Source organism: Colossoma macropomum, unplaced genomic scaffold (assembly GCF_904425465.1).
Source record: "Colossoma macropomum unplaced genomic scaffold, Colossoma_macropomum, whole genome shotgun sequence".
In the NCBI taxonomy this organism is placed as follows: Eukaryota; Metazoa; Chordata; class Actinopteri; order Characiformes; family Serrasalmidae; genus Colossoma; species Colossoma macropomum.
The window spans coordinates 44,358,890-44,382,647 of NW_023494789.1; the positions used below are offsets into that span (position 1 = coordinate 44,358,890).

General features: G+C 37.6%; 2 protein-coding genes across 12 annotated transcripts in view; one reads left to right on the forward strand and one right to left on the reverse strand.

The window, feature by feature from the left end:
* Nucleotides 1–895: 895 nt before the first annotated feature.
* On the reverse strand, nt 896–6,564 carry med8 (mediator complex subunit 8). Its single transcript, XM_036571447.1, has 7 exons — nt 6,476–6,564; nt 5,418–5,539; nt 3,958–4,102; nt 3,728–3,868; nt 2,761–2,848; nt 1,420–1,656; nt 896–1,182 (listed from the first exon to the last, which is right to left on the reverse strand). Exons 1-7 carry the CDS (start codon nt 6,479–6,481, stop codon nt 1,112–1,114), a joined length of 810 nt encoding a protein of 269 aa, XP_036427340.1. The 5' UTR covers nt 6,482–6,564; the 3' UTR covers nt 896–1,111.
* Nucleotides 6,565–6,924: 360 nt separating this feature from the next.
* Nucleotides 6,925–23,758, forward strand: part of szt2 (SZT2 subunit of KICSTOR complex) — a 155,160-nt gene continuing 138,326 nt past the window's right edge. For 9 of the 11 annotated variants that reach the window (XM_036571448.1, XM_036571458.1, XM_036571452.1 and 6 more), the window contains exons 1-15: nt 6,925–7,098; nt 8,002–8,127; nt 10,548–10,721; nt 11,203–11,373; nt 12,622–12,744; nt 13,843–13,999; nt 14,567–14,673; nt 15,007–15,217; nt 17,019–17,189; nt 18,312–18,543; nt 18,930–19,059; nt 20,599–20,744; nt 21,927–22,079; nt 22,680–22,794; nt 23,040–23,245. In XM_036571448.1, coding sequence (XP_036427341.1) covers nt 7,075–7,098; nt 8,002–8,127; nt 10,548–10,721; nt 11,203–11,373; nt 12,622–12,744; nt 13,843–13,999; nt 14,567–14,673; nt 15,007–15,217; nt 17,019–17,189; nt 18,312–18,543; nt 18,930–19,059; nt 20,599–20,744; nt 21,927–22,079; nt 22,680–22,794; nt 23,040–23,245 — 2,246 coding nt within the window. In that variant the 5' untranslated portion in view covers nt 6,925–7,074. The remainder of the gene's footprint in view (nt 7,099–8,001; nt 8,128–10,547; nt 10,722–11,202; nt 11,374–12,621; nt 12,745–13,842; nt 14,000–14,566; nt 14,674–15,006; nt 15,218–17,018; nt 17,190–18,311; nt 18,544–18,929; nt 19,060–20,598; nt 20,745–21,926; nt 22,080–22,679; nt 22,795–23,039; nt 23,246–23,758) is intronic. The other 2 variants (XM_036571449.1, XM_036571455.1) reach the window with 2 other exon arrangements.

The window sequence follows — 23,758 nt, forward strand, 5'->3', positions numbered from 1 at the left end:
CAGGGAATGCCATTTTTCTGCTCAAGGAAATAGCTCTTTTATTGAACAAAGCAGAAAAGGCCACTGAATAAGGGTGAGAATAGTAGGAAAAGTCATCTCTAACCATACAACAGCTCCTCTTGAAATGCGGGAGCGTGTGGTAGATGCGACAATATATATGTAAAAAGAAATCAGTAGGTGGATATGTAAAAGTGAGCGAATCAGATGAGCTAAAAGTTCAGCTAACCGGTACAACGCTGGGTGCTGATGAGGATGTGTTGTCTTAGTGGACATTTTCCCAACAGGTTAAATAGATAAATATATTTTTCACTCGTGGCAAAGTGAGCACACACTGTTTCTGGGCCTTGCTATCGTCAGTTAGAGTTAGTTAGCCTAGTTACACAGCCCAGCGATACAGCTGTGCTACATCAGCCATCTAAGTCACATCCTCACAGTTCAGATACTAAGCAGGACTAAGCCTTGTCAGGAAATGGATGGGACACCAAGATTCCCAAACTCTCAAAACTTTTCCGTAACAAATAGCCAATTTGTGATGAGTATTCTAATACTGGCACCTTGAAGGAATAACTCGAGTTCACATGCATATGGATAATTCTACTGAATTTGTTCAAGAACACATTTTTAACTGACTTTTGCTTTGAATGACCTTATACCTTAAATATGTTTATTATTTAACATTGAGTGGACATTTGTCACTAACAAAACAATCATAACACTACCAAATTTTTACCAAATCTTTACATAACTAGCAAACACAGCTAGTCAATGAGTATTTTGTATATATTTAGCTTATTACTATCTCAATTAATGCCTTCAGTTTAAATAAATCATAACAAAATCCTTGTAAATATCTAAGGTTTGAATAACTAATTGTTTTTTTTCATTTTTTAATCTGGGACCACAATTTGAACTAATTTGGTAGAAAGGCCCAAATATATGAGGGCATATCCGTAATATATAATATTGTAGTTAGGGACAACTTAGTTCGTCTTCACAAATGTTTATTTTGAAAAGAAAAAAAAAAAAAATCAACCCCATAAACATACAAAAAAATCATGGCTTTGTTGTTCTTTTGTTAACACGTTCCAAAAAATCGTTTTTCCGTCTGACATCACCGATTGTAAGGATGCAGTGAAGCAGAGGCTGACTTGATATTTGTCTTAATGCTACTCGGCATTTTCCCTGCAGAAAAAAAGAAACAGTATTAGTGAAGAGAAGCATCTTATTTACTTAGTCATTATTATATTAAACTCTACTTATTAGAGCTGCAACAATTAGTTGACATAGTCAGCGATTTTTTTATTATGAATCAACATCCAAATGTTGATGGGAATTTTTACTGGTGATGTGTCATTTACTTAAAAAAAGTGCTCTATAATGTTTGTTTTTTAACCCATTTTACCCATTTAGTTGACATACCAGGTTGTCCAGGTTGTTGCTGAGTCCCTGATGCCCCCATGCCCGGCTGGTGTCCCGAGGTGCCAGCAATAGTGACCTGCTGCAGGGTGGGTCCACCAGTCATCATGGGCTGTCCTGGATGGCCGGGGGTGACAGGGCCAGGGGGTCTGCATTTTGAAAGCCCCTTCCCAAAGCCTACTGCTGCCACCAAGGCGTTGGTGTCGGCTGGATTGAATGATGGTTTGTTCTGACGCAAAGCTGAATAAAAATATATAAATAATAATTGTAATGTATAAATAATAATTGTAATCTTATAAATAATTGAAATATATAAATAATTACTGTAATGTAGCCAGCTAGCTAGCTAACTAGAGGGACAGATATAAACTTTATTTAACTTCATCTGGAAAAAAACTGTGTCATGAGTTACCACAGCAGCACAAGAACTGTGTTCTTTACATACATATATTGAGGAAACAGGTATAAAAATTACAGAATTACAACACGCTTAGCAGAAGCTCAGACGACACTGTGAAAAACACTGTAAACACTGTAACACTGTACAAATGTGTTACATACATGCAAACATTGTTCCAAAGGAGATACTGGAACTGTCAGAATAATGTTTAACTATTTAAGTACTAAGATCATTACTATATTTACAACCCCATTTCCAAAAAAGTTGGGACGCTGTGCAGAATGTAAATAAAAATAGGATACAATGATATGTAAATCATGTAAACCATATTCTAAAGGAAAATACTTCAAAGACAACATATCAAATGTTGAAACTGAGAAACGTTATTGTTTTTTTGAAAAATATATGCCCATTTAGAATTTGATGCCAACAACACGTTCCAAAAAAACACTTTTTTTTTTTTTACCACTTTTACCACTGTGTTTCATCACCTCTTCTTTTAACAAACTCTGTAAGCGAGTGGGAGCTGAGGAGATCAAGACTCAGCCTCTCTGGATGCTGTTTTTACACCCAATCATGTTACTGACCTGCAGGTGTTTTTCTTAGCATTACACAACTTTACCAGCCTTTTGCTGCCCTGTCCCAACTTTTTTGTAATGTGTTGTTGGCATTAAATTCAAAATGGGCAAATATTTTTCAATAAACAATAAAATTTCTCAGTTTCAACATCTGATATGTTGTTTTTGTACTATTTTCAATGAAATATAGTGTTTAAATGATTTGCACATCATTGCATTTTGTTTTTTCTTTTAATCTTTTCCAAAACAATGTAGGTACTAGTGGTACGCTAATTACATGGTGCACTTAACAGAATTTAAGTGGAATCTGGTTTCTTTCCAGATATCATACAACTAAGCCCGAAGGTGAAGAGAATAAAAGGACACCTGCAGTTTCTGCCTCTCTGTCATCCCGAGGATTGTTGAGCTTTTCCAACAGGTTTGAGCAGAGTTTATTCAGTGCCTGGATCTGTTTCTGTTTAAACAACCCAATATTCAAAAGGTTAAATCAACAACACCAAGATATAGGAATCTTTAGCTTGTTTAACCTACAACAAAGTTGCTAGTTTTATGTAAAGACAGAACAAAATCAATAGCATCACTTATTCACAGACATGCTAACTTTTAAGTACCTATAACAGATCGATCAGATTGATGCTGACTGAAGCAACTATGGCTATTACTACTCAATCTGAGCTACTATAACTAAAATACAACCAGATCTACTACAGCTATTAATGCACTACCTGAATTATTACTCTGTAAAAAAAGCAAGGTCAACTTAAGCCTGTGAACTGAAAGCTTTTTTTGTTGAATTAACTCAAGGTAAGGTCAAAGGAGTTGTTCCCTAATGCAAATCCCCCACCCCTCCCCCAAATTTTGTCACTGCCAGTTTCCATTCATAGCTTATGACTACTCCTATCACATTACATCTTCTGGCTGGGAAGATCAGGGTTGTGCACTTCCTCCTCTTGCAATCCCTGTGACGTCACCAAAATTTAAACTTATTATGAGACCGAATCTTGGTGACGTCATCCCTCCATGGTCATGAGACTGAGAGGAGGAAGCATTCAGAACTCAGCCCCCAAAACTTTAAATTAAACTGTATTGTTTACCTGAGGATGAGATGCAGTGCTGCAGTCTGATTAAACTATGTTTGAGTTAAGTCCAGTAAAGCCATGCAGCTGGCCTCCTCAGTTTAAACTGACGTTTTTAAAAGTTTACAGCTACTAAATAAATAAAATTTAATAAATTAATTAATGAAATAGAATATAGTCTATAAAATATTCAAATTAAATAATTATTTTATTTCACTTTGATTTTTTTTAAGAATCCATGACTATTAATGTACTACCTGAGCTACTTCAGGTCCAATCCTGGCAGCTTCTGCGCTCAGCTGTTTCTCTTGTTCCTCCACTTCTGGGTCAGGTTTTGTTCTGAGGTGGTCCGGCACGATCTCGTGACTGAAAACTGGTACCCTCTGCTCTGTAAGTTTCTGAATTGAAGGGAAAAAAAAAATGGATGTAAGATTGCTAACATTTTCACCTCTTCTGATGAGGTCAGTAATGAAGGACAGACACTTACTGCCAATTCTTCATCTCTGTCCGGAGACAGCAGGAGGGGAATGATGACCTGGTTCCGGTAGGATGGAGTTTTCTCATTACGTAACAGTTTGTTGACTGTGTTTAACTGCCCGGACAAAAGGGCAAAGTTGTCCAGCACTGAGGGCCTGAGATGAACAAAATATATCGGTGACACTCTGTTCTCTGTTTTATGCACTAGGGATAAATATGAGTATACAAGATCCATGATAACACTAAAACAACTCAGAATTTTCTTTCCTGAATGACAGGACTGTGAAGGGCACCTATTAGGCTCATTTAAAGTGTTCAGAATTTTATTTTTGGGGTCTTCAAGAACAGATTTACATGCTTCAATTTTCCCAAAACAATTTTTTTCTCAAATGCAACATTTTGCCAGAAGTTCTGCCCCCACTGCCTATTCTTACATTAGTGGGCAGGGAAAATAATACTGACCAATAATATCATGTTTCACTTCACCTTCCCACCACCCCCACCCATCAGCTTGCTCAGAGACCCTCCCTTATGCTGCATTTTATTCAGAAATATGTCACAGTACAAAAGGAAAATCTGTTATAATTTCCAACTCATGTTTATTTTAAGATGAGGTTACTCAAAAAAGAAATACATTTTTAAAAATAAATAACACAGTTAGTCTCCCTATTAGCTGACATTGCATACACTTTGATATTCACTACTTTATTTCTACTCACACCTCATTTTGGACATTGCTAATTCCCACCTGCTGGCTAGGTCTCCCTTTATGGCATGATGCCACAGGCAAGAGGAGTGTTTCCTCCTCTTGGACTTCTGATCATGGAGGGTTGTGGTGCTGGTGGGATGCAAACCTGCTCATCCTTATGATAACTCATGAGTTGAGATAATCCAAAACTGCCCTATAATTTTATGTTGACCTGACTATAATTTTTTTACAGTGTCCTTCTGCACTTTATCTAAAACCAAACCAATTTAATATATAGTATACTGTGCAAAAGTAATAGACCAACCTGAATTTATTTCATTTCCAGGCAAAACAATTTTTCATTTTTCAGTATCAGAAAAAAAAGAATACATATTTAATAAAAAATACGCAGAAAATCACAACAACTAAATATAACATTTTTCAGTATTAAATACTAAAACTCAACCATTTGCCTTTATTACAGTTTCCATTCTTTTCATGACACTTTCTGCAGGGATATTTTTTCCACAGTAATCCCAAATACATTCAAAGATGTTGAGGTCTGGACTTTTGGGGTGGTCATTGTGCTGAGGACACCAGTAGCTTCTTTATTTGATTAGCAAATTTACTTCTTTTTGTCTATTTTTTCCTCTCAGCAATAGCTTTGTAACAGCTTCACAACCTTTCAGAACCATAGCACTGAGTTGTCTTCACACAGTGGAAGGATGGACAAAAACGCCTGTGGATTTCAACGCCTGTGTATGCCAAGATCTGGTACTCACCATGACAATCTGTCATATTCATTTTCCAGCTTATAGATGAAGCTCTGGAGAGAATTCTTCAGATGCGCAACTCGAGAAATCAGAGACTCCAAGGACGCTTCCAACTGCTTTTCTTCTCTTTGCTGAAAAATTATAATAAGTCAACAATGACCTACACAAAAGAGGCTAACAAAGAAAATAAATAAAAACCTTCTACAAAAGATGTCATTTTAATGAAGCAAACTGAATTGATACAGTTTTATTGAATACATTTTAGTGAATCCTCGGAAAGTAGTGTAAACTTAATTAACAGTTGGGCACCTACTATATTTAAAACTTAAAAAGTTTAGATTGAGCAATAAGATATGCAGCCAAAAAGAACAAGAGTTTTCATAATTAATCAGTACTTCTTTAAAACAGAGTTCCCTTAGCCATGATCCCATCAGAGAGCTGTTACTGGACATGGGTTTGGGCCTTGTGTTTATCCAGAAAGAGAAGCAAATTACACACAGCATTTTACACACCTGCATTTTAATAGCGCTGTAATTCTGTTCCCCATACTAACTATCCCACAATGATGACGAGAACAATACAAAAAAAATCCCATGCTACACGGACCGACTAAAATATTAATGAAGAAACGTTATTCTCTGCACTTTGGACTCAACTTCCCGTGTAGCCGTGTTTCTAAAAACTGTGGAATATCAATATATTAGCTAGCATTAATGATAAAGACAGATTTATTAAAAATTAAAAATGATTAAGCTCCTTAAGAGTCTGCTATTTAGTAGTGGCACTGTCAGCAGGTGATAAAATCTGTTATTGTCCAGCGTCTAACTGAATATTTCGAATAAAACTGTTAAGATTAGCTGCAGTTACTCTAATATACGGAATACCTTGAACAAAAGTGTGGATAATGAAGGCAGATTCACTAGCTAATTGCTCCACTACCGCAAGACTAGCGTTACAATTAAACACTAATCACACACAGATACCAAACAAACAAGCTGTTATTTAATGTAAGCGGGATTCGTGGCAGCAAATGATTTCTAAAATCTAAAAGTACAACCTGATTTTACCTGCATGTTTACATATAGCACAGCAGTTTACGGACACTCAGCGCCGGAAGCACAGGCCACAGAAAACAAAAAGAAGCCCTCAATTTTTTAGGCAGGGATTTCTGAAACTGAGAGAAAAAGATTTAACATGTTCAGATTAGAATTAGATTTTTGAAACTCGGCTAAATTAAAGTCTTGCATAATTAAATACGTGAATGTAAGAGATTAAATTGTATTATATATTTTCATTGTGTATCAAACGACGTCAAATTGATTCTGACTCCTGTCAACTATGCCATCCCCTCATTTCTGGCTTCAAATTTTCTGATCTTTAATTAATTATTTTAAGTAATGCGTTGATTTAATTAAAATCTAAGTAACCGTATTGTGACATTATGATAAGTTGTGGCAGGGTAGAAACTTTTATTTTGACATTATTAAACCCACTGTGTTCCCTCTTTAGTGTTCCGGAGGGGCTGTTAGCTTTAGGCTAAGCTAACCGCAGACAGCAAGGCGAAGTTGGCGGTGATAGAAAAAATATTAATATTGATAATTTTGTTTATTGTGTTGGTAAACGCTGTAGTGCAAACAACGAATCTGCTAGTAATGGTAAACACGGCATGGCAGAAAGACAGGACAATGAGGTAAATTCGCGTTAATGCTCTCTGTTTATTCTGTTTTGCTGGAACTTGTTTACTGACAGTCCTGTGATTTATTTATTTTTGCGTAAGTTGCTAGCTTGTTAAAGAGCGATTATTGCAGGACTTACTTTTGTAGTTCTATATGCATAATTTCATTTCCTTGTTTTATCAGAATATGTTGCTTATAATTAAAGTGCCTAAATATTTGTAAAACACCTTATGTCACTTAGTCAAACTGCAAAATATGCAGCAATGCCCAGCTGAAGAAAACCAATCAGTAAAAAGAGAGAAAACCTGTTTTAGTGGCAAAAAAAGTATGTTATTGAGTCCAAGAAACAAAACAAGAACCTTGTCATGTAAGTGTTGTTTACCAGCCCCTCCCTGAAATGGTTCCCTCTTAGAGCAACATCTTTATTTTAAAAAGCAAGAAGTGACTCTCTGTAGACCGTCATTTGTTAAGTGTAGGTCAGTGTGCTTGTGTTGTTTTGACCCAGATGTAATTTAGTCCTCTGTCCATGAACCCAGATGAGTTGTTTCATGTCTCTCTCTGAGATTAATGTAGACCTGCTGTAGCTTGTTCATTCATTCTTTGCCATTATTTATTTATAAACTGACCATTAGACTGTATAGATTTGCTTCAGAGTTCACTTCATTGTATATAGCTGTTTTTGCACTAAAGGCCTTCTACTTCTTTCGCGTGTAATTCTGTTCCAGTGTAAACACCACTACGAATCATATCAGCACTTTACCAATGCCTTGCTGTAGTGCTACCTAAATAGACCCTGGGGTCATACATTTTTATGTATGGGGTGCAACATAAATATGATAGATGCATGAATTTGACGTTGAGCATGTTTCCAAATAATGGGCCTGTTGGAAAAATGTGGGCTATGCTTTCTCCTGCAGGTGGAGGAGGCAGACCAGGTGTACCTGCTGATGAAAGAAGACTATCACATATCACGAAATGTGCGCCTGTCCTGGTTCCTCAGCAGGCTAAATCAGGTCATCCGGCCCTCTCCGAAGTTCGAGGTGGTACGATAGGGCTGTAATTGATTTTGGGGGCAAAAGTCACGTTATGTTATTTTAGAAGGAGTCTAAAATTTACCCAGATTAGCTATTCCCAAATTAAATGGAAAGAGTGTGTTTAGAGCAAGGTCTGGGCAGTAGTTCACTATTCAGTGGAGTTCAAAGTTCAGTGGTGCAAAAGCCATAGGCAGTGGTCTACAGAGATGTGAAAAAACATGACATGGTAGGATGAGTCCTTATTCATGATACTTTGGGTAAGTGCATGTGTAGCCTGAATGGTTTATGCTTATAATGAGGGGCTCATGTGGCTCTGTTATGCTGTAGGGGGTGTTTTGCTGGCATAGGCTATGTCTGCTAGTCCCCTTAGAGGTAATGGTCACTGTGAATCTATACAGAGTTATTTTGACTGATCACCTTTAACATATGATGAAACATTTCTATGCTGATGGTAGTAGTATCTTCCAGAATGGCACTGTCCTCATCCCTAATGTATGAGCGGTCACTCGCTGACTGGTTTAATGAGAATAAAAATGATGGAAAGTCTTTGCTATTGCCCTCGCAGTTACCTGATCTCAAACCAATAGAACACCTTTCAGAGATTTTGGACTAACATGTGAGAAACAAATCTTCATCAGCATCATCAAAACACCAACTGAGAATATGTTTTGGAAGAATGGTGGTTCATGACTCCAGTGCGATTCCAGAGATTTGTAGAATCTATGCCAAGGTGCGCTGAAGCTGTTTTGGTAGCTCATGGTGGCCCAACGTCTTACTAAGACATTTTGTTGTTTTTTTTTTCCCCTTTAATTTGCCACTTTTGACTGTGTTGATAATTCAAACAATTCATGAAAATAAATTAATTAAATAAGGACATGCCTTAATGGGCTGGCTTTCAGATTACTACAGTTGTGTGCAATAGTTTGGCTATCCCTGGCCAAATGACATTCTTTGTTGATTTTTTAACTGAAAAGATCTAAAAACAAACTGTTAAAAAATGTATTTTCTATTTAAGAAATAATAGTAGAAAAAATAGTAGGCCAACTGTGGCACACAGCAGTTTAAACACACCTACATATTAATGGTGCTGTGTCATTTAATTCCCCATACTAAATAGCCCACAATAATAATGAAAATAATAATAAAAAAAATCCCATGCTGTATGGACAGACCAAAAAGTTAATAAAAGAAACGACTCAAATTCCTGAGCGGCCGTGTTTTTAAAAACAGTGGAAGATCAATATATTAGCATAAATGATAAAGACAGATTTATTACATAAAATAAACTTTTGAACTGTAAGACATTAAGTCTGCTATTTAATATTAGCATAATCAGTGGGAGGGAAAATTGCTTACTGTTCAGCATCTGACTGAATATTTTGAATAAAATTGCTTATATTAGTTGCAGTTACTCTAATTGAAACAGAATGTCTTAAATAAAATTATGGATAATGAATGCAGATTCACTCACTGCATCTCCACTACCACAAAACTATAATTAAACATGAAACACACACAGAGTAGGTGGGATTCATGGCAGCAAATGATTTATAGAATTAAATTAAAGTATAATCTGATTTTGTCTGCGTGTTTAGGCTACATACACCAGCTTGCATTTCTTGAAGTAGTTCATGATGGATTTTGAGGTGTATTTTGGATCATCGTCCTAATGTAGAAACCGACCTCTTTTCTGCTTCAGTTTCTTTACTGACTTTGTCACATTTGCTTCCAGAATTTGCTGATATTTAGTGGAATCATTTTTCATCTACCCATGCAGTATTTCCTGTGCCACCGATTTCCACACAAACCCAAATGTATAATAAATCCAGTCTCGTGCTTAACAGTGGCAAGGTATTCTTTTCATTATATGCTGCTCCTTTTTATCCAGACATTCATTTAGTGATCATAGTCGAAGAGATCCGTTTTTGCTTTATTAGTCCACAGCATATGTTTCCAAAATGCCTCAGGCTTATCTGGATAGAATAGGATATTAAGGTAAGGTTTTCATCTGATGACTCTTCTATGCAGATTATGTTTGTGCAAGCAAACCTTCTTGCAGGTTCTTTGCTGTTATGTGGGGTTTTGCTTTGCATTTCTAACCAGTTTGAGTTTGTTAAGGCCTTACAAGTTATGTTCTCAGAGTTTACAATAGTTTGCTGCAGAGTTTGTGTTTACTTCTTTTCATTGCAAAAATCAACAGAATATATACCTTGGCTCAGGGTGCCCAACCTTATACATACAATTGTACTTGTTTCTGTGCAGTTCTATGCAGTAAATGAACAGTTTATAATTGGTCTAAACTGTCATTATTTATGGTAGTTTTTGAGAGTTCTAGAAGTGCTGAGCTTATTGTGACGTAATATAGCTATATAAGACTTTTGCATATCTTCTTGGCCAGCGCTAACTGACATGGGTTGTTTGTGTTAAAGCTTAAATCAGAGAATGAGCTGGACGTTTTGAGTATTCTCCCAAAAGGATGGCAGCCCGATTCTCCTCCGACCTCCATGCCGTACCTGCTGGTGCCGTCCACACGGGTCACCTTCCTGGCCCGGCGATACCGCTTCATCATCGAGCTGGACCTCAGCCCCTCCACCGGGATTGTGGTAAGAATCTTTTACACACTCCTACTTTATAATAGCTTGTTTTACTGTCTTATGAAACCCTGCAGTGCCTTATAGCACCTCATTTTGATCTCTCCTGAAACCCTGCAGTGCTTTATAACGGCTTGTTTTTCTCTCTACTGAAACCCTGCAGTGCTTTATAACAGCTCATTTTACTCTCTTCTAAAACATTATAGTGCTGTGTAACAGTTCATTTTGCTCTTTCCTGAATCGCTACATTGCTTTGTAACAGCTCTTTTTACTCTCTCCTGAAACACTACATTGTTTTATAACAGCTCATATTACTCTCTTCTGAAACCCTGCAGTGCTTTATAACAGCTTGTTTTACTCTCTACTGAAACATTGCATTGGTTTATAACAGCTGTCATAGAAACTCCACGTAGGTGTATCCCTTGTCATTGTTCTGAAATCTGAGATGTTTCATTGACTTAGAGAGATTGAATGTTTATTCTGTGTTCTGCAGGATGACAGTACAGGAGAGATGATATTTGATGAAGTCTTCCATGCCCTGTCCCGATGCCTGGCTGGACTGGCTGCTCCATTTAAAGTACCAGGCACGGACTTCCTGTTTCAGCCAGAAATCTTCATCACCATCCTTGCTTACTCCTCCATTGTTGGTCTCAGCTCACATCAGGTCATTACATCACTTTTCTATGGAAGTTTTGATGGGTTTGAATTTTCAACAGCAGATATTTTGATATTACAAATAACAAAATATGTGATCAAATAACCTGTCACTGTAAGAAATGAGTCTTTGAAAAGTTTTTGTTTTCTTTTTATTGCATGTCACTTTAGTGGCTGAAATTCACTGTGCGTCAACTTCTTCTTAGTGTATTCTGCTACATTAAGGAACACTAATCGTCATGTAAAGTCATGTAATTTGCATAGAAAAACAGTTGAAGTAGAGTGGAATGCTTTGGAGCATATGCATACCCGGTCCTAATTGTTGGCGTGTAAACCTCTGCAGCATTGCTGTGGAGTGGAGGAATTGTATTCTCTCGAGTAATGACGCACCATTAAGTACATCTGGGATGACAAAGTCTCCATGACACTCATCATTGAATTAAAAACCTTTGTTACAGCATGGTTATGATCAGTAAGAGTCACCATGCAAACTCAACCCAGGTGATATACATACAACACTTGATAAATCAGATGATCAAATTATTTGTTTTTTTTATATAACCTTATAGGATGTGTTCAAGTGGTGTTTGTGATTCACAACTAATCATTCAAAGTCAGTACAGCAAAGAGGGGACAAATTCTCTATTTATACCCTTTAGTTGAGACAAAACATTGGACAAACGTGCCTGCTTTTGTGTGTGTTTGTGTGTGCGTGTGTAAATATACATATATGTGTGTGTGTGTGTGTGTATGTGTGCTTATATTTTTAAATGAGCCAGTGAACAGTTTTAATGATGCAGACAAATAGTGCAGTGTAACCCAACAGTAATCATGCCATTTCAGATTTTATTAATTTCAATAATGTACAGTGACATTATTTTGTTTGTTTCTTAAATCACAGTAAAAGTAATTATCCTAATGTCACAATTTCACTGCAAAATACACACCAGGGCAACACATATTCACACAGTTATAATCCGAACAGTAAATGATAGCAGTAAAATTGAGGGGGGTAAAATACGAAAAGATCATTAAAATGTCTATTAACACAATGCCCGTGATTAAATGATTTCAGTGTGTATTTGTATTCTTAAACATTGTCAGTATGTTTTAAGAAAAAAACACAACAAAACCTGTGATAATTTTGGTTACTGATATTATGATAGGCAATTTTCATACTACCCCCGTTTGTATCTTTGATACTGGCTGTTCTTCTTGGAAACTTCTTGAAAGCTATTTGTTTGGTCCTGTTCTTTAGGTGTTAGTGCAGGGGAGCCAGCTGGACTGCACAGATCTGGACCAGTTTCTGCATCGGATCTACCAGCAGCTCCGGGCAGTAGAGAACAACATCGCTGAGGTTCTACAGCAGCAGCATAAACAGGCAAGAGAACCGCCAACCAAATCTGGCACACCATACCTCCCTTTTGTTCATGTTGTGGCAGGTGTTAGCAGTGCAGTGCAAGAAGTGTAAGTAGTGCAATACACTAGTGCTACTTTTTAAAAAAAATATAAAAACAGAAGTGGAATGATTTTATTCCAATTTTTGCACAAATAAACAATTTAAGGTGAACAGAAGGAAGAATCAAAACAAGCGGTAAATAAATAACAAAGTGGCATAATGGGCTGACATCCATTCAGCTACTTATTATTGGATAATGCAGCTACTACACTACTAATTGTAAGTGGTCTAAATTTGTTTTTTGGTAGCCATGCAGGTGTTCAGTGTTCTAAAAGTACTGGTGATACCCATGATGACGATAACATATTGCATTGCTCAGCCCTGCTCAAAGTGCACTTGCATGTGTGTCCACCTGCTCTGTAATGTTGCATGGATAATAAGACAGATGTTGGAATATACTTTGTGTTAGTCCGTCCCCTCCTAGACTGGTAGGTGTTGTGTGAAAAGCGCCTGTAAAGAAATATTGTGTCTTAAGTCATAATTCTTATTTGTTTAGCCTAGAGGAGTATGAGTTCCCCTTTTTGAGTATCGGTTCCTCTCACTGTTTTTTTTTTTTTATCCTTTTAAATAGTTTCTGGACAAGTTGCTTTGGGACATTAGTTCTTACTCAAAAGTTGATTTAAGCTCCTGGAGTGAAATCTTAACCACTCTGATGACTGTCATATGGTGTCAAAGTGTGCCATGAATCAGCTTCATTTGTGTGGAAACAAGCTGTTTGGAAACCCACTAGTCTGCCTGATCCTCAAGTGTCTATATGTAGTCTACATGCTATTAGATTGAAAGACTTCTAGGTGTCAGTTCACAGTCATGTTTACAAATATTACATCCACTCTGACCAGTGAGTCTGCATGTGCAGATACATCAACGATGAAATGGACAAATTTTGAAGCTGTCTGTTAAATTGACACACACCCCTTTTACGACCAGATTTAATCATATACATGCCGATGTTTGTAAGAAGCGATTTATAAATATGATTTTAATTGCATCAGATGGAATAAATACTTGTGTTGTTTTCAGGGCGATGGCTCTTCCCCCTCCCTCCCCATTGACACTGTGGAGGAGCAGCCACAGAGGAAGCAGGGTGTTTCCATGGTAACAGCAGATGTGGGACTGGTCAGTATGGTCCGACAAGGTATACTGGCCCTTCAGCTCCTCCCCCCAAACTCCACCGCAGGTGAGTAATAACGCATCTGTCTTTTAATGTCTGTCTGTTGGTCGTCTTTTCTTTGTTTGTTTTATTAATACTTCAACTGGGAGTTTTTCACAAAGCAAGATTTTTCACTTAGCTCAACAAGTTAAGCAAGATGTGATCCTCGTGCTTCCTCTTGTTTAACAGATTTTGCTTAAAGCTCGTCAGCTAACTCAAATAAATATAAAGTGAGTAAAGTGGTTAGAAAGGGGAAATTAATTATGTCTAAAACTCTGTTGACTGACTACATTTGTTTTTCATGTCCCTTGGGCTGTCTTGCAGCCCTAAGTTACCAAATGATTTGCAGGATAATCTAAATAAACATGATATCTCTCTAAGTGAAGTCTAGAGAATTACTAGTGGCATGTGACTATTTTCACTAATTTACATGCGACATTGAATTGCTAAAGTCTGTGTTTCTGAGTTTCTGTGAAAAATTAAAGTATCCTTGTTAATGTCTTCTTGCGTTAGTTTTATTTTATAAGTTTTATTGAATTGTAAAGCAGCTTTCCTATGGAGGAATATAAAAGTTAAATATTCCTTTTTTTATAGGTATAGTAATAATCACAGATGGAGTGACAAGTGTGCCAGATGTGGCTGTGTGTGAGGCTCTGCTGAACCAGCTGAGAAGTGGAACAATCGCCTGCTCCTTCGTGCAGGTACAACATGGATCTGATGACGGATAATAAATTCTGTCGCACCTTTCATATACTTTTCATGCCTTTCTCCCATTTTGCATTACTTGACAGTGACTTGTGATAACACATTTTAAACATGTGAAGTGTGTGAAAACCACATGTAAAACCACATTTTATTCACCTGTGAAATTCAAGTTACTTTTCTGTAAGGGTCTCGCTACATTATGGTACATCAGAGTTAAGAACATTTTCAGAAATCCAAAAGCAGCAACTGTTGTACTGTTGAGATATTGAAAGTACTGCTGTGAGTTGTAAATTATATTTTATATATTTTCTGTGCTTGTTGCTTGTTAGGTGGGCGGGGCTTACACTTACGACTGCAGTTTCGGGTACATCCCCAACGTGGAGCTGATGAAGTTTATCTCCATGGCGACCTTTGGCTCCTACCTGTCCACATGCCCAGAGCCGGCCCAGGTGGGCCAGGAAATGAATACTTACCACCGGGCCTTCCTCACATACTCTTTCCTCCGCACCAGCGAGTCAATCAATCCAGACTATTACTGTTGTAAGTGCACCGGTGGGACATGAACTCGTGCAGTGACAGTTTACTTTTCCATAAAGTAGTTTCTCATTTTCCCTTATTTTTCTATTGAAGTCATGGGAGGTATTATGCATTTTAAAAAAGGACAAGAAACTGCAGGACTGCAGTCAGCCAAGACTTTTTGGATGTCTGACATAAAGTTTTACACTAGAGTTATAAGACTGATGTAGCTAAGAAGTAATGAAAGCTTTATTGCACGTGTTCCCATTTGTCTTAAACCATACTGCTGAGGTATAAGGCAGACTTTGCATGCTGAAAGTGAAAATGTAGTTGCTTGAAACATACGTAAAACTCAGTTGCACTTGAGTTACATAATGTATTCTCCAATTTACTTGAAATACAGTCGCAACAGTTGCAGGCAGCTGAAATAGGTTTAATGAAACAGCCAATCAAAATGGCAGTAACGCATCATATGATTACAGTGATAATTTAAAATGACTGATTTCAATGAATCAATGGACAAGAAAATGAAACAGAAGATGGTTTACTTGGTCAGGGGTGCAGCGAAGGATTTTGGGCCCCATGAAAAGGTATCCCTTTGGGCCCCACCAGTCCACCACTTCTGCAACTCTCAGTTCTGCCAGAATATTCAAGATGAACACATAACTGACTAGAAACCGATAAATAGTTAAAGGACTGATATATAGATATAGAAAAACAGGCAATGACAGCAGGAAAAATATATACAACGATATTACAAAGATAATATACAAAGTCACCAAATATTGTTTGAAATCTAAACTGTCTTTCTTTTTCAAAAAAAAAAAAAATATATACTATATTTAACCAGATGGCAAAGAAAATGCTGGTTTTGGGGCAGTATTACTGATTTATTAGGCTTATTTTATGATGTTTTTTTGGAAGTTGTGTCACATTTTCAGCTTTTTATAGTGCTTCCCTGTGCATTGCATGTCAGTAAAATAATCAGTACTAGAGATTGTCCCTACCCTGTTTAGGCAATCAGTCAAAGTTAGTGAATGTGAAGAAGCTTATCATTTTTCTTTTCAGAGTGACATGTACTTCTCTCATTTTGAAAATATTTACAAATAATTTTGTATAGACACAATGCCAAGACCTTTTAGATTCAGTCTTATGTCTGCAGGTATGCTATACATAGGAGGAAGTTGTCTTGGTGAGTGTGCATGCATTTACTAAGCAAGCACTCTAGCATACTAGTGTATAAGAGAAATGAAAATTTTGAAAGTATATAATTAATATAGATCATAGAACAGAGGTATAAATATGCACATACATATAAGTATATACATTAATGCACATACCCAAGTCTGAGAAGATATATGATACAGTGTTTCCTTTATATTTTATTAGGAGAAACATATTGATCAGAAATTCGGCATAATGTTGTGACCTTTTTTCAGACGTTGCCCTGTTCTGTTTAAGTTGGTGGTCACAGGCTATAGATTTTTGTTCTGTTGTGCCACTGGAGCTATGAGGCAAACTTTATGCCTAAATCATTACTCATTTGCCTCAGACTGCATTGAGTTTGTTAAGTAATCTCAAGTAGACTTGCACATGTGGTTTCTAACACTGTGTGACAAATTATTATCAATTAAAATGGACAAAGTATGCTGCATAGTTAAAGAGTAGCATCTCAAAGCCTTGAGTTTTGTCCATACTTTTGTCCATACAGTGTCAAGGAACCACATAAGCAAGTCTGTTTGTGATGTCTTGACTATATTTGGGGTGAGCAGAAAATGATGTAAAGTTGCTATGTTTTTGATTGTGTGTTTGTGTTTGTTTTCAGTCTCTCAGCACAAGCTGTTTAATGAGCACTTGGTGTCAGCCAGTGGAAACCCTGCGCTGGTGTTGCGACGGAAAAAACACACAGAGAAGGAAGTTCATGCTGAGCTGGTCAGTGTGTTGTCTGTCAGACTGAGGGAGGGATATGCCATCCGTGAGATAAACTTCACTAAGGGTAAACACCAAAACACCACCACAACTCCCAACCATGCTACCACAACACCAAAACATCACATCACAGTGCTGCACTACCAAAACACCACTTCACCACAGTGCCAAAACCCTAAAGTGACAAGATGCCACAAAATGGACAGGCCACAACACCAAAACACAATGTTGCGAAAATGCCAAAACACACCATTACAGTGCCAAAATGCCACAGTGCCACAACACCAGCAACAAAATGCCGCAACACTAGAGCTCCACACCACCAAAAAAACAATGTCAAAACATGACAACGCCACACCACTAATGTCACAGCATCAAGCACTTCAACATGAAAACACCACAATGCCACAATGCCAAAATGCCACACCACCAAAACACCACAGCGGGAAACAGTACAACCGTTTGTCAGTGTCAAAATGCCACATCACCAAAACACAGCACCGCCACACCACCAGAACCCCAGACTGCCGCAGCTACAAAACACCACAGTGCCACACCGCCAGAACGTCACACACTGCCACAGTGCCAAAACACCACAGTGCTGCAACACCAAAGTGTCATACCACCTCAGTGCAAAAATGTCACAACACTACACCATCAAATTATCTCACTGCCACAGTGTCACACCACCAATATACCCCACTGCTTTAGTGCCAAAATGCCACAGCTCCACACTGCCAGAACACTGCACTACAAAAGAACCACACCACTAGAACACCACAGTGCCACATAACTGAAATGCCACAACACCAACATGCCACAGCACCAAAACTCCCCAACAGTACACTGCTAGAATACCGCAACATCACACCGCTTGAACACCAAAACTCCTTCCATTCTCACTACCTTTTTTGGAATGTCTGTTGTGTTAACGTGTGTGTCTCTTTCTGTCTTTTACGTCTCTCTGTTCATTTGTTTTCTCTCTCTTGTTGTCTTTTTCTCTGTGTCTTTCTTACTCTAAAAATGACAGTAACAATAATGTTACAACACCACTAATAATAATGTATTTTTCTGTGACTTTTTTTTTGTTTGTTTCTTGTGTGTGTGTGTGTGTGTGTGTGTGTGTGTGTGTGTGTGTGTGTGTGTGTGTTTTGGGGGTATTGGTGTTTTTTTTTATTTTTTTTTAAAGGAGGCACTCAGCTGGAGGTGAAGCTGGTGTTGCTATGGAAACACAACATGCGTATAGAGTATGTTGCAGTGGCTTGCTGGCCGCTCCTGCCAGCTAAGCGCACCACGTGGGTGGAGGTGACAATGGAGGGAAGTTACGATATCCTGCACGACATCAGCTGCACCCTGCGCAAACCCATAACAAGCCCCTACCGCACCTCCGTAATCCGGCGCTTCTGGAACACCCTGCAGGGGTCAGTGCTGTAACACTAAGGCTGCATTTACATTTTAAGCACAAGCCTTCATTGCAAAGATTGGGTGGGAAGAGGGGCGAGGCTTGTTCAAATGACTAAAGCTGCTTATACATTCTAGTGTTGCAGTTTTGGGGGCGTATTTTGTTAGAGGGCTAACACAACAGAAACTGAAAAAAATGTACAAGGCAATTTATATGAAGCAAATGAAAAAAGTCTTAGGCTGAGCTCAGATAGTATATCTGGTGTTATGGTGTTTTAAGACATTTTAACACATAAATGATTGAAAATTAAATCAGACCTTGACCTTAGAATCGTTACACGCCTACTGTTTTGTTGTCCTGCTGTTTTTGTTAGATATTAGGTGACTCTGTCCTGTTTGTTTGCAGTATTAATCAGACAGACCAAATGCTGGTGCATCTGCAGTCCTTTAATTCCATCCCGGAGCACTACACCATTCCTGAGAGCACAAAAAATGGCGTACCACTGTTCTACATCCCACCTGGATCCACCACACCTGTAAGTTTTACAACCTGTCTGAACTGCTTGTTTAGGGCAGAAAACCTTTGACCTGTTCCTGACTGAGGACCCCAATTCATACAGAAAGCACAGCTTGCAGTATTTCATCAGGCACTAATTTGCAGATATAGTCCTTTATTTTTCATCCCTACATGAATTATTAAGAATATAAAGCCATCTATGTACAATCTATATGGACCATTCTACTGAATGAGTTTAACCTGCAGTCCCACAGTAAAAAAATTAAAAAAACAATTAGGTATTCAGACCTTAATATTTACAAGGATTACCCTATATCATTATAGAGTGCTTTCTATTGGGAGGTGAATGTCCCAAACCCTTTTTGATCTTTTTGATGTCTTTTAAAGTGAAGTTAAAAGATTAAGATTTATCATGAGTTTAATTTTTAAGTGAAAAAGGTTTATTCAGAAAATGCTGTTCCACATTGTTGTGTTCCTGTGAAACACAGGAGTTTTAGTCCATCGTCAGGGCCTTATTTTAGCTACACCCCAGCATTTTCAGAGCAGGAAGTGAGACTGCATCCCTGTCCCTCATGGCCACATGGTGAGCAGTTAGATTCCATTGTCATGAAGTAAATGTGTCCCAAAATCTGAAAATCACTGTGTAACCTGAAGAATTGGCATTACTGAAACGCATATTTTTCGCAATTAATTGAACTTTTTTGGCTTTTAATGATTTTATGTGAGCATTTTTGGGTTATGCTCAAAATGATCACGTTTGGCAAAATTTCAGTAGTATTATGATGGTTTTGGTAATGACAACATGGTATTCAGTCGTGTTTTGAATAAAATAAACATAACTAAGGTATTGGATCATTCAAAGCAAAAGGATTTTATTCCAAGTCAGTTAAGTCTGAATTGTGTTTTGGACTCTGACCTTAAACCAATACTGTAGAATGATCCATATAACACAATTATGCTGTTGTTGAATGCACATGAAATTTTAGAAATTTGAATTGACAGATTAAAATATTAAGAATGTCTGATTATAATAATAAAATGAAGCTATTTATTATATTTGTCATGAATTTTAATGTTACAATTATGTTATATGTCCCTGTCTGAAAACCAGTCTGTTGAATGCATTCAGTCCCATTCTTAATCACACAACAAGCCACAAAACCAAATTTTCCATCCAGGTCTGGATTATTATAGATTTTCTACCTTCCCTTTACCTGTGAATCAGATGCGATGACAAAGTATCCAACCAGTTTTATTAACTGTTCAGTGAACTACCACTACCAAATACAGTTTCCACATCCAGAAGTGAATTCTGATACAGGCAGAAGTGGCTAAATCTTATTTGCTATTTCTTCTTTGTGTTTTTTTCATGCTATTAAAGTGTGATTATGTAGAGAGATTTCTGTGTTGTGCAAATTGTAATTAGAACATTGACATAAGATTTTATTTAATAAAATGTAAATGTAAATGTAATTTAATCACAGCCTCATATAAATTCCTTGGGCTACCTTCTAGAAACAGTTCTGCCTGTCATTACCATAAGCCTGCTCTCTTTCAGGTCCTTTCCTTACAGCACAGTGGCTCAAAAGACTCCAGCCAGTCACAGTTTGCCTCCTACTGGAAGCCCATCCTATCCATGGATGCAAATTTCTGGCAGCGTTGGTTACATATGCACCGAATCACCATCATCCTGGAGCACGACATGTGAGTTCATTTGGTTTATTTATAGCTAGATTTAATTCAACTCTCAGAGGAGCTTTCTTCTGAATTTAGGTCCTCACAACAGACGTTGTGGCCATCTTCCTGATTTGTAGGGCTGAGATCTCTACTGAGGTTAAGACAAATGAGAATATGACATACTGTTATCTGTACATGCATCACATAGCTGAAAACAATAGTAGCAGCCATTCAGAAGCCTGAATTTTGTCCATATTTTGGCTGTTTCTGTATATAACAATATGTCATATGGTGTCAAACCACATGAACATTTGAGATTACTTAGCAGCTCAATGCATTTTGAGGCAAATGAGTGATGATTTAAGGGGCACTCTGGCCAAAATGAAAAATGTTACTATTGCAGCATCTGTAAACATCTGTCATGTAGCAGTGCCACAATAGTCTCAAGAGTGAGATCGTCCAGTTTAAAGACAAGGAAACCCCCTACTGATGATACATCTTTTTTTAGCTTTTAAAAACTACAACTGTTTTAGGGTTACATTTTTGGGAGTGAGCTGCAGTACGGAATTTATTACGTAACATGACAAGACATAGATGGCCAGTTTTTAGCAAAAATGCTTCTTTTAGGCAATTTGCTCATAATATTTGATGTAAAAAAAAAAAATGTTATACCAAACGTTATATCCTTTGCACACTCACCTCCACTCCTAATCTAACAAATCTGATTCAACACCTTGGCTTTCTACCAAGAAATTATAAAGCTAAATTGGGACTGAGCAGACAAAACCTAAAAATGTACAAAGCAAGGTGTCCACAGGTTTGGGGTTGGAAATCACTGGAAATGAGGAAAAATGTAATTTCCCCTCTTGCCCAAAATGTAGTTTGTCAGCCAAAACATGCTTGGTGTCTGAAGTTTCTTTAGTTTGAACTTCTTTTTTGGTGCTGTAAGACCACTATACCTAATGAGTAATAGAAGCTTAAACCCCACCAATTAAGATGCAACCTTTATGCATATATCATCCCACACTATCCTCAAACTATCTTGAGTTGTTAAGTAATCCCAAATAGACTTACTCACATAATTTCTGCCATTGTATGATGCTATTTTCTTTCAGCTATATTTGAGAAGTGAAATTGTTTTAGTTTTTAGAGGAAAAATAGCATTAACTTGAACACTTTAACTGTTTGTTGTGCATCTCCTTTCTGCAGCCCCGTTCCAAAACATGTGCACAATGCAGGCAATAATGGCAGGTTCAGCACCGTTCAGTGCAGAATAGCCCATTCTACACTGACCTCCCTGCTGCGGGACTGGAGCAGCTTTGTGCTAGTGGAGGGATACTCCTATGTCAAACTCATTTACAGGTAACACCCACCCACTGAGCACGTTAGTGGAACTTCATGCTCACAAAGGGCCTAATGTATTTAGCCTTTTGCACCAGTTTCAGATGCAATTTGAACATTATTTCAGCCACGTTACTGGTGCATGCTGTGGTGGCATCAACACGCTGATTCTACTAACCCATAGTATTTAACAGTGCAAATAGAGTTTATGAGAAAACCTCTTATCTCTGAAACAGTGACTTTAATAGAGAAAGAAAAAGCATTCTCAACATCTGTTAATGTAACATTTAAAAAAAAACTTTCGGGGTTTACTTTTCAAAATGTCACAGAATGTGCAGGCCAGCCGATGTTTTTAAATGGTGTTCTAAAAACAAAACAAACCTAAAAAAAATGTTTTGACAGTGACTACATGCTGTATACTACAAAAAGGTTGTGATGTATGCTTCAAGTATTCTCTTCAAATAAGTACAGGGTTTAATCATTTTGCGTGAAAATTGTGATTTACAAAAAAAAATATATTTGTTACCTACATTCAAGATAGGAAATACCATGAATGGTGAAGTCTAGGAATAAAGAGCAGAAGTAGTGATGAATATTAAGAATTTCCACCCCCCCTCACAGTGCTGCTGACCAGACGCCTATCTCTTTCTATTTGGTGCGTCTCATCTCCAAAGCCCCCTGCATGGTGCTACGTTTGGGCTTCCCTATAGGAACGATGGCCCACACTAGGAACAAGGTATGTCATACTCAAAATAAAGCTGCGAAAAGCATTCTTTGGAACAATGCAATACCATTTTTGCTTTAGTTGATGTGATGTGCAAGTGTCAAACTTTAAAGAACCTCCACATAATGTAAAGGTTCTATGTCAATTGAACATTTTTCCTAGAATGTTATTTCAGGTTTTTCACTCACGCGTTTAATTTATAAAAAGATGCTGATGACAGTGTGATTAAAAAGTGGTTTCTCTGTTCCTGTGACCAGATTGTGGATGATCTACGAGAGCAGATTCTCAGGCTGCGTTTCCCTCACCGCGTCCAGAATAAAGAAGCCACGCCAAAGACCAAGCGGAAGGTGCTGGGTAATGCCTCTCCCTCCAAATCCCCTCCTCTCCCAGCACCAAAACCTGCACTGTCTGACCGGCCATGTGTGGTCATCTTCAGCAAGCCTCTGGAGAAATTGCTGATCAGGTCAGAGCAAATGTTTGACAGTTAGTGCCTCTGTTTTAAACATGGCATTAAATTAAACAAGCCATAAAAGACAAGAAGAGGAAATTGCCCTCAGTAACCAGTGACCAGTGTATATCCAACACGAGGCCTGGTGTTTCTGTTTAATTGTAGTGTCCTAGGTATGTTTTGAATTAAATTTATTGCTAATTTAATCACCTAATTTGTAACTCTATTTGGCATTTTATTGTAAACACACTAATCACTATGAGAAATTTTTGAGTTTTGTTAACATTGTGTAAACATTGTCAAAGTTTTAAAACATACTGTAAACTCCCCAGTCTGTACTTAATCCAAATCAGATGTGACAATTCCAGAATGTAATAAATGATACGACTCTTCAGACCTGTTGTGCATACGTTCAACAGCCATGGGCTCATCAAAATGGCTGACTAAGGATCTTACACTAAAAATAACTTGACTCTTACAAAGCACGAGAAGACTATAAGGATCTCTAAGCACTTCCTGTAACTATAA

Excerpts from the sequence above, each read along its gene's own strand:
- med8 (XM_036571447.1), bottom strand. Across the intron at positions 4,103-5,417 it reads GAATATGACAGATTGTCATG|GCCCTCAGTGCTGGACAACT; the intron begins GTGAGTACCAGA and ends TGTTCATCTCAG. Across the intron at positions 3,869-3,957 it reads ACAGAGATGAAGAATTGGCA|AAACTTACAGAGCAGAGGGT; the intron begins GTAAGTGTCTGT and ends CCTTCAATTCAG.